General features: G+C 50.6%; 1 protein-coding gene across 2 annotated transcripts in view; it reads right to left on the bottom strand.

The window, feature by feature from the left end:
- Positions 1-1,497: 1,497 nt before the first annotated feature.
- gtf2ird1 (GTF2I repeat domain containing 1) overlaps positions 1,498-14,449 on the bottom strand; it is a 56,963-nt gene continuing 44,011 nt past the window's right edge. Inside the window, exons 19-27 of one of the 2 annotated variants that reach the window (XM_079248128.1) lie at positions 13,322-13,393; positions 12,878-13,145; positions 9,863-9,891; positions 9,715-9,762; positions 9,556-9,633; positions 7,777-7,969; positions 7,616-7,653; positions 7,432-7,541; positions 1,498-1,635 (exon numbers count right to left, since the gene is read on the bottom strand). In XM_079248128.1, coding sequence (XP_079104254.1) covers positions 1,567-1,635; positions 7,432-7,541; positions 7,616-7,653; positions 7,777-7,969; positions 9,556-9,633; positions 9,715-9,762; positions 9,863-9,891; positions 12,878-13,145; positions 13,322-13,393 — 905 coding nt within the window. In that variant the 3' untranslated portion in view covers positions 1,498-1,566. The remainder of the gene's footprint in view (positions 1,636-7,431; positions 7,542-7,615; positions 7,654-7,776; positions 7,970-9,555; positions 9,634-9,714; positions 9,763-9,862; positions 9,892-12,877; positions 13,146-13,321; positions 13,394-14,449) is intronic. The other variant, XM_079248129.1, reaches the window with a different exon arrangement.

The raw sequence follows: 14,449 nt of genomic DNA, 5'->3' as shown, positions 1-14,449 counted from the left end.
CAGCCTGGAGAAACCTGGAAAACCTGGAGTCTGATCCCGGAGAGACCTGGAAAACCTGGAGTCTGATCCCAGCCTGGAGAAACCTGGAAAACCTGGAGTCTGATCCTGGAGAGACCTGGAAAACCTGGAGTCTGATCCCAGCCTGGAGAAACCTGGAAAAACCTGGAGTCTGATCCCAGCCTGGAGAAACCTGGAAAACCTGGAGTTTGATCCTGGAGAGACCTGGAAAACCTGGAGTCTGATCCTGGAGAGACCTGGAAAACCTGGAGTCTGATCCAAGCCTGGAGAAACCTGGAGTCTGATCCCAGCCTGGAGAAACCTGGAAAACCTGGAGTTTGATCCTGGAGAGACCTGGAAAACCTGGAGTCTGATCCCAGCCTGGAGAAACCTGGAGTCTGATCCTGGAGATACCTGGAAAACCTGGAGTCTGATCCTGGAGAGACCTGGAAAACGCCTCGCAGCTTGTCTTCCTGCCCGCCGGATGGAGATGAGGCGAACTCTGGTTGCCACGGTGATGAAGATGTCAGATCGCGTGGACGTCGGTGTGTTTCAACGCCGTTCCACCGCCACCGTGTCGCTGCTGGCCACACCCATCTCTTTCTGAACGCAGCATCTTCTGGTGGAAACTTCCAGCATGGAGGAAGGGGTCCGACCCCGGTTCCGACCCGGTGCCGGGGAGCGGCGGCGGCGGCGCGTGACTTCAGTTGTGTTTTTAGAAACAAACTCCAACACGGATCAAAGTGCAAGGCAACACATTTTATTTGAAAGGCCTGATTGGCGTTAAGGTACAGCATATTAAATATTAGTCCAGAGACGTCATCGCAGAGTAACATACCATTCTTTTCTTTACATGATACATTCAGGCTGACTGTAAATGACATATTTTACACGGTTTTAACGTGAACATAAAAAGGCTGCGAGCTGTCGGACTTCGTCTCCTTCACCGCCTCATTCCTTCCAGTCAACCAACGGCCAATAAGACGGCTGTTAAACCGGACTTCAGAGGTCACCTGGAGCGACTCGTAGCTTCTGTTAGTGTTGTGATAGTTCCTCAGAGAGCCGTGTAACAGAATAATATATTTTACATCCCTGCACATAATGTTATATTTCAATAAATATAATAAATAAAAAGTACAAATATCTGAATATTATGGAACCAGATCATTATCAAAGACATTTTCTGTCAGTAAAACGCTGCGGCCGGACGCAGCGCCAAGTCGGTGGATGGGCGCTGTGGATGCAACCAACACGATGTTTTTAGCTTTGTTAAAAAAAATAAACATGGTAAGAGAAAAGAAAAACAAACAGGAGGCTTCCTGCGGAGACAGGAGGCGTCCTGCGGAGACAAGAGGCGTCCTGTGGAGACAGGAGGCGGGGAACAAGCCGAGCTTTGTCCTGCAACGTCTTCATCCTCCTACATTCTGCTGTTCTTCATCACTCAGGACATGATTCAGAGTCAAACCTGCGGCTCCTCATCCTCAGTCGGGATGGTTTTGTCTCAACTCTCAGCATCTTTTATGGACGAGTCACAAAGGAAACTCTTTTTTCGCTTCGCTGCGGCGTCCTTCAGTAATTCACTTTGCCGGGAACCTGCACATTCACGCCGCTGTAGTCCACCATGTACATGGGCCACTGCTGCAGGGACACAAGGACACGAGACGCTGTCAGCATGCAGACATACGTACGTTTCCATGGAAACGTGACGATTACAGCCTCAGCTGCCAGATTCTGAGGCTAAAATGATGTAAAATGAATGTTAGATAAAGCAGCATAAAGAGTAACACACACACACACACTGTTTCCACACGTCTTCCTGCTACTATCAACCTGCTATCCTTTACTAAAGCACCTCCACCTCAGCTGCATCCCAAACATCTTGGCTTCATTCCAGCCATAGAGGATCATTATTTCCCCGTATTTTCTCATCACTTGTTGATCTTTGGCTGCTCCTGATTGGACGATACCGTGGTGCAATCAGTGGAGAATTCGCTGCACCTGCAGAGGTGTGACTGGCTACACCTATAAAGCTGTGGCTGTTGGTCCATCACCGCCACATGGTGGTAACTACAGGTGTTTCTCAACTCAGGGTCTGCACACCCCCAAGTACGCAGACTGAGTGGCCTATGAAGTGTTCTACGTGGTCTGCACACCGAAGTTTGCAGATGGCCTCTCTAGTGGACGAGAATTACCCATAGTGCTCCAGTCCTCCATTACATATGCCAAGTGTATCTAATTACTGATCCCATTCTTCCACAAAAAGACACAAAAATATTTTTTAATGACAGAAAATGGTGCCAGTAATTTAACTTTGACTTATTTTCATTTTCCTTTGTGTGTAAATGAGCAACATGAGGCGGTTTATACGAGCTCTCCTCTGGCTGACAGCTCATCCTGTCAAGCTGACGTTAACTTCAGTGGAAAATAATCCTCGTTAGACACATATACAGTCGTCCTCATATGTATTCATACCCTCCCATTAAAGAAGGAGAAAAACTGCTGCCTGGGAAATAAGCTGAAATTGACCAAAGTAATAATAAATAAAAGTTTTATGAATATCACATTATTTTCTAATTCTGGTTCAATGGAAAGATTTTTAAAAAAGCAAACTAATATGCTAAAAACCATATGTTACATCACTCCTAAACTAATGTTTAGTTAAACAATCCTTTAATGTTTCCGCTCCAGTCAGGTGTTTTCTGTTCCTCTCAGTCAGACTTCTGCACCTGTTGACAGGTATTTTGTCCCACTGTTCAACAGAAAAGTCTCTAATTAGTCCAGGACCAATTTGTGTGTTTTTTTCTTTAACTCAATTAAATGACAAAACAGTGTCTTTTATCACTGAATTATAATTTTGCACATTTTTAATTATTGTTCCTTATTCCAGTCTCCAGTTATCTGAGTGACTGTAATAAATTCATCCTTTTCTTTAATGAAAGGGGACGAAGACGTCTGAGGACGACTAGAGTGAAATTTATTTGTAGTTATTGGACACGCTGTCCTCCCAGTTTGTCTGCCGGTACAAATATGTGTGTTTATACATAAAAATAAATAAACATCTGGCTGATGTGGTACCTACACTGGCGCTCTGCTGCTCATTCTTTTCTATCAGGAGCGCAATGAATTCTGGGATAGGAGAGGATAGGATACAACTCTTGTATCCTTCGTTTTAAGCTAATCTGGAGCCAAATGAAGCGCGGATTTGAAGGCTGGACTAGAGGGACAGCACTTGGTTGTGTGCTGTCCCTTGCTGGCCAGAGACTCCCCATCTGGCTGCACTATGACGCATGCAGCCGACGAATTTGCACTTGGAAGTGTGTAGACTCTGAACTGAGAAACAGCCTATAACTCCTGAAGATTTTGGTTTGTATCCTCCAACAACACACTGTTTCACGACTGACATGTAAAACATGTGTTTCTCACTTTAGTTTATTTTGGTTCGTTTCTTTAGATAAAGTGTCATCACCTCTGAGCCACGTTGGTCACGCCTTCAATTTAAGCTCAGATTGGTGGAAAGTTTGAGAAAAAGTGACTTCATCATCATTTCCAGGTGAAAGTTGAGGTCTCTTAGCAACACAGTGGAGACATTAATCTTTTTTAGGATAAAAATATGATAAATAACGGTGTTATCATGGATTATTGTGGATTTACCGTATAGAATCTGGGAATAAACACGACATTTATTCCTGGATGGGAAAGAAATGCCTGGAAAGCTGGAGGGATATAAATACATCTAAATATATAAGCATCTATGAAATATGTACCTGAGAATATAAACTACATTAATCAGAAATATGTAAATAAAAATTTAACTGAGGTAAATTATTTTATGATGTTTGCTAAAGGCCTCGTCTCTTCTTCATGCCGCTTATCCGGGGTCGGGTCGCGGGGGCAGCAGCCTAAGCAGGGAAGCCCAGACTTCCCTCTCCCCAGCCACATTTGCCAACTCTGCAGGGGGGATCCCGAGGCGTTCCCAGGCCAGCCGAGAGATATAATCCCTCCAGCGTGTCCTGCAGCGTGTCCTGGGTCTTCCCCGGGGTCTCCTCCCAGAGGGACGTGCCTGGAACACCTCACCAGGGAGGTCCAGGAGGCATCCTGACCAGATGCCCGAGCCACCTCAACTGGTTCCTCTCGATGCGGAGGAGCAGCGGCTCTACTCTGATCTCCTCCCGGATGACCGAGCTCCTCACCCTATCTCTAAGGGTGAGCCCGGCCACCCTGCGGAGAAAACTCCTTTCAGCCGCCTGTATACAAGATCTCGTTCTTTCGGTCACGACCCACAGCTCATGACCATAGGTGAGGGTAGGAACGTAGATCGACTGGTAAATCAAGAGCTTTGCCTTCTGGCTCAGCTCCTTCTTCACCACGACAGACCGGCGCAGAGTCTGCATAACTGCAGACGCCGCACTGATCCGTCTGTCGATCTCACGCTCCATCCTTCCCTCACTCGCCAACAAGCCACGAGATATTTAAACTCCTCCACTTGAGGCAGGACCTCACTCCCAACCCGGAGAGGGCAAACCACCCTATTCCGGCTTTGGACCATGGTCTCAGATTTGGAGGTGCTGATTCTCATCCCAGCCGATTCACACTCGGCCGCGAATCGCTCAAGCGAGAGCTGGAGATCACGACCAGATGAAGCCAACAGGACCACGTCATCCGCAAAAAGCAGGAACCCAATCCTGAGGCCACCAAGTCGGATCCCCTCAACACCTTGGCTGCGCCTAGAAATTCTGTCCATATAAGTTATGAACAGAATCGGTGATAAAGGGCAGCCTTGGCGGAGTCCAACCCTCACCAAAAACAAATCCGACTTACTACCGGCAATGCGGACCAAGCTCTGACACCTGTCGTACAGGGACCGGACAGCTCGTACAAGGGGGTCCGGTACCCCATACTCCCGGAGTACCCCCCACAGGAGCCCCCGGGGGACACGGTCATATGCCTTCTCCAGGTCCACAAAGCACATGTAGACTGGTTGGGCAAACTCCCATGTCCCCTCCAGGACCCCAAAGAGGGTATAGAGCTGGTCCACTGTTCCGCGGCCAGGACGAAAACCGCACTGCTCCTCGTCAATCCAAGATTCGACTATCCGGCGGACCCCCCTCTCCAGGACCCCTGAATAGACCTTCCCAGGGAGGCTGAGGAGTGTGATTCCCCTGTAATTGGAACACACCCTCCGGCCCCCCTTCTTAAAAAGGGGGACCACCACCCCAGTCTGCCAATCCAGCGGTACTGCCCCCGATGTCCACGCGATGCTGCAGAGGCGTGTCAGCCAGGACAGCCCCACAGCATCCAGAGCCTTAAGGAACTCTTGGCGGATCTCGTTCACCCCCGGGGGCCTTGCTGCCAAGGAGCTTTTTGACCACCTCAGCAACTTCAGCCCCAGAGATAGGAGAGTCCACCCCTGAGTCCGCCAGCTCTGCTCCCTCATGGGAAGACGTGTTGGTAGGATTGAGGAGGTCTTCGAAGTATTCCTTCCACCGACCCACAACGTCCCGAGTTGAGGTCTGCAGCTCCCCACCTTCACTGTACACAGTATTGATGGAGCACTGCTTCCCCCTCCTGAGCCGCCGGATGGTGGACCAGAATCGCCTCGAAGCCGTCCGGAAGTCTTTTTCCATGGCCTCGCCGAACTCCTCCCATGCCCGAGTTTTTGCCTTGGCGACAGCCGAAGCCGCATGACGCTTAGCCTGTCGCTACCCATCAGCTTCCTCCGGAGTCCCACAGGCCAAGAAGGCCCGATAGGACTTCTTCTTCAGCTTGTTTATCCCTCACTGCTGGTGTCCACCAACGAGTCCTGGGATTACCGCCATGACAGGCACCAACGACCTTACGGCCACAGCTCCAGCTGGCCGCCTCAGCAATAGAGGCATGGAACACAGCCCATTCGGACTCAATGTCCCCCGCCTCATTCGGGACATGGTTGAAGCTCTGCTGAAGGTGGGAGTTGAAGCTCGCTCTGACAGGGGACTCAGCCAGACGTTCCCAGCAGACCCTCACAACACGTTTGGGCCTGCCAGATCTGACCGGTTTCCTCCCCCACCATCTGAGCCAACTCACCACCAGGTGGTGATCAGTTGACAGCTCCGCCCCCCTCTTCACCCGAGTGTCCAAGGCATGTGGCCGCAGGTCCAACGATACGACTACAAAATCGATCATCGAACTGCGGCCCAGGGAATCCTGATGCCAGGTGTACATATGGACACTCTTATGTTGGAACATGGTGTTCTTTATGGACAATCCATGACGAGCACAGAAGTCCAATAACAAAACACCATTTGGGTTCAGAGGGGGGGCACCATGCCTCCCAATCACTCCTCTCCAGGTCTCACTGTCATTGCCCACGTGAGCATTGAAGTCCCCCAGCAGAACAATGGAGTCCCCAGAAGGAGCACCCTCCAGCACTCCCTCCAAGGACTCCAGAAAGGGTGGGTACTCTGAACTGCTGTTCGATGCATAAGCACAGACAACAGTCAGGACCCGTCCCCCCACCCGGAGGCGGAGGGAAACTACCCTTTCATCCACCGGGGTAAACCCCAAAGTGCAGGTACCAAGCTGGGGGCTGATGAGAATGCCCACACCTGCTCGGTGCCTCTCACCATGAGCAACTCCAGAGTGGAAGAAAGTCCAGCCCCTCTCAAGGGTACTGGTTCCAGAGCCCAAGCCATGCGTCGAGGTGAGTCCAACTATATCTAGCCGGAACCACTCAACCTTGCGCACAAGCTCAGGGTCCTTCCCCACCAGAGAGGTGACATTCCACGTTCCTAGAGCCAGCTTCTGCAGCCGGGGATCGGACCGCCAGGGTCCCCGCCCCTTGCCGCCGCCCAGCTCACACTGCACCCGACCCCTATGGCTCCTCCCGCAGATGGTGAGCCCACGGGAGGTGGGGCCCATGTAACCCTTTCGGGCTGAGCCCGACTGGGCCCCATGGGTGAAGGCCTGGCCACCAGACACTCGCTCTCGTACCCCACCTCCAGGCCTGGCTCCAGAGAGGGGTCCCGGTAACCCGCGTCCGGACAAGGGAACATTTCTGCCCAGGTTTGTCATAATCATAGGGGTTGATGAGCCGTGCTTTGTCTGTTCCTTCCCCTAGACACCTGTTTGCCGTGGGTGACCCTACCAGGGGCATAAAGCCTCCAACAACATAGCTGCTAGGATCTTTGGGACACACAAACCCCTCCACCATGATAAGGTGACGGCTCAGGGATCATTTAAAAAACTTTGGACTGAAACAAAGAAGCGTTTTTATTATTTATGAGTTATTACGCTTCACAGCTCCGGGCAACTGGAGACCACAATGATCTGAATGTGGAACCTGAACTAAAACCAGTTTAACATTGTGTGTTTGAGGTTTTAATCATTCAGAAAGAGCTCAAAACATTGCTGCTGGATCCTCATCAACCGCTCCACCAGAAGAACCTGTTAACGTACCATCACTGGAATCTGATTGGTCGATAAGCCCAGCTCGGAGGAGGCGGGTACGCGGCTGCTCTCCTGGACTCTCTTGCGTTTCCGTCGGTTAGTGGAGGCATCTGTTCCTACTGAGGACACCAAACATGTTTTACTGTGAGGCAGCAGCTCGTCTCCAAGGAAAACAACGTTTCTGGGCACTGACCTGTGTTCACAGCCTGGCTGCAGATTTCTGCAAAAGGCCTGGAGGGGGAAAAAAAGCTTCGTCACTTCAGGCTGCACATGAGGGATGGCTGAAGCTGGGTTTAAATCCAGATCATATGTACACCATGATGGATGTGGACACTCAGGTGTCTCAGCACTCACTGTAGCTGGCTCTTGATGTTGAATGCGATTTTATCTGCGGCTTGAAGGATCTTCTCCAGGCACACAATGTCGTAGGTGTTTGGGTTTCGGAAGGGGATCTCGTCGGGAAGGCCACTGACGTCTATGGACTCTGGACTGCCGCGGATGAGTTTGTACGGGACGACGACGGAGCGGTCCAAGCCCAGAGCCTCACCTAAACCAGAGAATCAGCACACAGAGGGTGTTTCTGTCAGCTGGCCTGGAGAATGACACGTCACGCCACAGGCAGACTCGGGTGGAATTATAACGGCCACATGATGCAAACAGGTCAGACTAATTAAAAAAAAGGTTTTTTAGTCAACATTTATTATTTTTATTCCTAAATGTCCACAAATGAAAAGTATAAGGTGGTTCTCAACAGAAAAGGGGTGGAGTGGTTGGAGTGCTCCCTGCAGGCGGGTAGCGAGTCTTCGCTTCAAGACGAGGAGATGAACCATCTCAGGATGGAAGAAGAGATGAATGGGTGGATGGATGAGTGGATGGGTGGATGGATGGATGATGGATGGATGGATGAGTGGATGGATGGCTGGGTGGATGGATGGACAGATGGATGGACGGATGGATGGATGAGTGGATGGATGGCTGGGTGGATGGATGGACGGATGAATGGATGGGTGGATGGATGGACGGATGAATGGATGGGTGGATGGATGGACGGATGAATGGATGGGTGGATGGATGGACGGATGAATGGATGGGTGGATGAGTGGATGGATGGCTGGATGGATGAGTGGATGGATGGATGGGTGGATGGATGGATGGATGGGTAAATGGATGGATGAGCTCCTGATTGGACATTACCATTAATTTAAGCTCTCTGATTGGTAGAAAGTTCACCAGGAAGTGTCTTTGCAACATCGTAGAGATATTTATAGTATTTTATGAAATGTGATCATGTGGATGGATTATAAACCTGGATGGGATATAAATCTATTAAAACTTCCTGACATCACCTGAAGGCAAAGTTTTCCATCACACACCATCCTGGGAAACTGGTGTTGACATAAGCGATAGCGCTCGAGGCAGCTTGAGGTCTCGCCGAGTTTTACGGCTTTATAAGTTTCAGCATTAAAACGTCTTTTTTAAATTAATTTTCTCCTCATGATATATGCGGATGTTTTTTACTGATTTATAAATCAGAGAAATCGGGGTTTGGATTTTGTGTGGGATCATGTCAGATTGTTAAGATCTGTGCGCCCCTCCTCCCAGTCATGTCTTATCGTTTTTTTCTTCTTTCTCTTCTCGTCTCCACAAGATCCGACCGTTTCCAGGCGAGATCTGACCGTTGCCAGGCAAGATCTGACCGTTGCCAGGCAAGATCTGACCCTTTCCAGGCAAGATCTGACCGTTTCCAGGCGAGATCTGACCGTTTCCAGGCGAGATCTGACCGTTGCCAGGCAAGATCTGACCGTTGCCAGGCAAGATCTGACCCTTTCCAGGCAAGATCTGACCGTTTCCAGGCAAGATATGACTGTTTCTAGGTGACCAATATTAAATCTAACCAGGCTTTCAGTGGAGACAAGTCCTCACAAGATGGCGCCTCTGTCCCAGCACGCTACGCAACATAGTGAATCTTCACATCCACTAATGTACTATGGACAGAAACAGATGTGGAGCGCTGAATTATCACCACCTGGTTTCCCCAGACCCACGAAGCCAGACAGAACCGATGATCCACAATGACAGAACCAGACCCGACAGAGACTGGACCATCAGAACCATGAATCCCAGTTTGTTTACCGTATTTCTTATTGAACAGCTCCTTGACTTGCTCTCGAAGGACCACTTTCTCCCCCATGCGGTTGATGTCGTCATCATCTGTCAGGACATGAGAGGCGATCAGTCACATGACTAAAACCAGAGCTGAACTCTGACCTGCTGAGAACATCTTTTCCTCACCACTGATGGAGGAGTACGCCTTCTTCAGTAAAGTGACTCTTCGAGGTGCTGAGAAGAATAAAGCAGAAAAACCTCTCATTTTTTCTGTAAGTAGGTTTGGATGTCACATGATCACAGAAATGAGACTTACAGAGACTTCCTGACATACCTGGTTTTGGGATAAGTCCTTGAAATGGTCTAAAAACAAAGAAGAGATATAAAGAAAGGGATTTACATGAAATGAGCTTAAACAGGTTTCTGTGAATAAAGCAGCTCATTTCAGCCCCGCATGACCTCAGGATGGCAGATCTAGGGTTTATAGATCTACTCCAGGCTGCAGGGCTCAGAGTGACGTAAAGACTTTAAACGTATCCTGGAGTAAAAACCGCGAGCTAAATGCTGCAGCAAACACTGACTGATGTGTGTCAGTCATCCTGAGGTTATTTTACTTTAATTCCACACCAGAATTTAGGAAGAGTGAAAAGAAGAAAGTCGCAGCCAGTTCATCCAGGAAGGAGTAAAGCAAGGAGCCACGATGAGGAGCTGCACCGCGGAGCTGCGACGAGGAGATGCGACGAGGAGCTGCGACGAGGAGATGCGACGAGGAGCTGCGACGAGGAGCTGCGACGAGGAGATGCGACGAGGAGCTGCGACGAGGAGCTGCGACGAGGAGATGCGACGAGGAGATGCGACGAGGAGCTGCGACGAGGAGCTGCGACGAGGAGATGCGACGAGGAGCTGCGACGAGGAGCTGCGACGAGGAGCTGCACCGCGGAGCTGCGACGAGGAGATGCGACGAGGAGATGCGACGAGGAGCTGCGACGAGGAGCTGCACCGCGGAGCTGCGACGAGGAGATGTGATGAGGAGCTGCACCGCGGAGCTGCGACGAGGAGATGTGATGAGGAGCTGCACCGCGGAGCTGCGACGAGGAGATGTGATGAGGAGCTGCGACGAGGAGATGTGATGAGGAGCTGCACCGCGGAGCTGCGACGAGGAGATGTGATGAGGAGCTGCACCGCGGAGCTGCGACGAGGAGATGTGATGAGGAGCTGCGACGAGGAGATGTGATGAGGAGCTGCACCACGGAGCTGCGACGAGGAGATGTGATGAGGAGCTGCACCGCGGAGCTGCACCGCGGAGCTGCGACGAGGAGCTGCGACGAGGAGATGTGATGAGGAGCTGCACCGCGGAGCTGCGACGAGGAGATGTGATGAGGAGCTGCACCGCGGAGCTGCGACGAGGAGCTGCGACGAGGAGATGTGATGAGGAGCTGCACCGCGGAGCTGCGACGAGGACCTGCGACGAGGAGATGTGATGAGGAGCTGCACAGCGGAGCTGCGACGAGGAGCTGCGACGAGGAGATGTGATGAGGAGCTGCACAGCGGAGCTGCGACGAGGAGCTGCGACGAGGAGATGTGATGAGGAGCTGCACCGCGGAGCTGCGACGAGGAGCTGCGACGAGGAGATGTGATGAGGAGCTGCACCGCGGAGCTGCGACGAGGACCTGCGACGAGGAGATGTGATGAGGAGCTGCACCGCGGAGCTGCGACGAGGAGCTGCGACGAGGAGCTGCACAGCGGAGCTGCGACGAGGAGCTGCGACGAGGAGATGTGATGAGGAGCTGCACCGCGGAGCTGCGACGAGGAGATGTGATGAGGAGCTGCACCGCGGAGCTGCGACGAGGAGCTGCGACGAGGAGATGTGATGAGGAGCTGCACCGCGGAGCTGCGACGAGGACCTGCGACGAGGAGATGTGATGAGGAGCTGCACAGCGGAGCTGCGACGAGGACCTGCGACGAGGAGATGTGATGAGGAGCTGCACAGCGGAGCTGCGACGAGGAGCTGCGACGAGGAGATGTGATGAGGAGCTGCACCGCGGAGCTGCGACGAGGAGCTGCGACGAGGAGATGTGATGAGGAGCTGCACCGCGGAGCTGCGACGAGGACCTGCGACGAGGAGATGTGATGAGGAGCTGCACAGCGGAGCTGCACCGCGGAGCTGCACCGCGGAGCTGCGACGAGGAGCTGCACAGCGGAGCTGCGACGAGGAGCTGCGACGAGGAGATGTGATGAGGAGCTGCACCGCGGAGCTGCGACGAGGAGATGTGATGAGGAGCTGCACCGCGGAACTGCGACGAGGACCTGCGACGAGGAGATGTGATGAGGAGCTGCACCATGGAGCTGCGACGCGGAGCTGCACCGCGGAGCTGCGACGAGGAGCTGTGATGAGGAGCTGCACCGCGGAGCTGCGACGAGGACCTGCGACGAGGAGATGTGATGAGGAGCTGCACCATGGAGCTGCGACGCGGAGCTGCACCGCGGAGCTGCGACGAGGAGCTGTGATGAGGAGCTGCACCGCGGAGCTGCGACGAGGACCTGCGACGAGGAGATGTGATGAGGAGCTGCACCGCGGAGCTGCGACGAGGACCTGCGACGAGGAGATGTGATGAGGAGCTGCACAGCGGAGCTGCACCGCGGAGCTGCGACGAGGAGCTGCACAGCGGAGCTGCGACGAGGAGCTGCGACGAGGAGCGATGCCATAGGGGAGCGATGCCAGAGGTGGTAAACGGCTAAATATCTGAGGAAGCCATTAGCAGATGTTGATGAGCGACACCTCTCAGAGTTTCTGTCCCACAGCGACGTGACAGGCGTTTCTGTGACCAGCAGACTTCCTGCTTGTCTGTGTGGAGATCAGAAGCTCTGAGTGGGCTCTGACGTTCTCCACCGTTTGATTTGGACGCAGACGCTGGTAGAGTCTTTTAGCTGAGTGATGCTATGCTACATGTTAGCATTGTACTGTTTGCTGGATCTATTTCCTCATTTCCCTGCAGCTTCTCTCATGCTTATAGGCTTCAGAGCAGTCCTCTACAACGACACCGTGCTCATGAAGCAGAGAAGTCCAACATGGATGTGTTTGTTTGTAGGGAACGCCTCCTCTGTTAGACCTTCCCACCACAACATCCCTCTTCTGCAGCTCACCCAGGGTGAAAACAAAGCCAGTAACATCTGCTACCGGAGGCGGCGGATCACTGATTTTCTTCCTGGTTAAGACGATCTTTTCATGATCCTGAGTGAGCTTTACCGTTAATAAACGGTGAGGTTTAATAAGTTGTGAAATCTAGTAATTGTGGCACCAGATGCTGCAGATGAAACCAACAACAACAGGAGTCGCTGGATTTCACACCTGGTGATGGTGAAGCTGATTTTGTCAGCAACCGCCAGGATCCTCTCCAGGTTCTGGGAGCCGAAGGTACAGGGTTTCCTGAAGGGGATGCCTGGGGGCAGGCCCTCGATGATGACTGAGTCCGGGTTGTTTTTGATCCTCTTGTAAGGCACTTGGACGGGGTACTTGATGCCCAGTGCCTCCCCATACTTCCTGTTGAAGAGATCCTGGACCTGCTCTCGCAGCGTGTTGGCCAGGTCGATCCTGGACAGTTTGGACTCCATGCACTCTGCAGACAGCACACACACAGGACACGTTGATGTTTCACATTCATGAATATGAGTTAGATGCTGCCCCGACTTTCACACAGTTTAGTTTCAGCAGCGAGGCGGGTAAATCGCGGCGCACAGAGCCGATTCATGTTGAAACGGAGGACGAATCCGAGCCGACTGAAGATGAACGCACCTGAGAATCCAGGTCTCTTGGATACAGCTGCAGTGTCCTCTGCTACCGGTGTTGCGTCCTTGACGTCCAGCTCTGTGGGAAAACATGTTGGAGATTTTAGTTTTTCATCTCTGAAGATTTACTGAACACAACAAAGGTTTGGAGCCGCTTCTCGCTGCAGCAGAACGGCTTTATTCCAGATTAAAAGTGGCGAGGAGCTGCAGGAGAACTCTGCAACAAATTTCTCTCTTCTTTAGAAAAGCGGTTTTAAAAATAGCAGCTGAACTGACTCTGACCTCACACTTTCAGGCGTGTAGAGAGCATAAAGCTGCATTATGAGAACCCACATGGACGACAACACTGAACAGAAACTCCTCAATATTTTCATGTATATCTTCATTAAAACAGTCATTAGCTGCTATAAATGGAGAAAAAAAACCACAATGACACATAAATACGGCACTGACAATGAAACGTGTCGTAAGAGATAAAAACATATTAAATGAATTAACTTATCAGGAACTGATAAGTGTTATTAAGCTATAATATTTATAATAGTAGAGTTGGAAAATTTGTATTGAAAAATCGAAAATCAGGATTTTTTGCTTCATAATTTTAAAATCACATTTTTTCTTTTTAAATAAAAAAAATTTATCCACTATCAAATTTTTGTCATTTTTTTATTGTTTTTATTGATCTTTTTACTCGTCTTCTGGGGCATTATAGCAGCAGAATAATGGTCTGGCTACTGTGTTGTGTTTTTTCCTGATTGAAATCAAGAAAGATGATGAGCACAAAAAGTTTTTTTTTTAAATTTTTTTTTGCTTTTAATCTGCAAATATCAGCAATATCAAAGAATTGAGAGTCGCAATTTAAATCAAATCGGCACAAAAAATTCGGAATCGAATCAGGACAAAAGCGTGTCGTCACAGCCCTAATAAATATGTGTATAAATAAATAAAGATGCTAACAGCTGATATGGGATCCAGCTTCCCAAACAGCCTGAAACGGACTCGAACAGAGACGCAATCAATCAAAATAAGTAATTAATTATGTCAGTAGTTAATAAAAATTTGAAATGAATTAATAAAAAAGTGACTGAATTAATAAAAAATTGATTGAATGTAGAATTAACTGAACATGTTTTAA

This window comes from Telmatherina bonti, assembly GCF_933228915.1.
Source record: "Telmatherina bonti genome assembly, chromosome: 10".
Classification (NCBI taxonomy): Eukaryota; Metazoa; Chordata; class Actinopteri; order Atheriniformes; family Telmatherinidae; genus Telmatherina; species Telmatherina bonti.
This window is presented reverse-complemented; position numbering and strand designations above follow the sequence as displayed.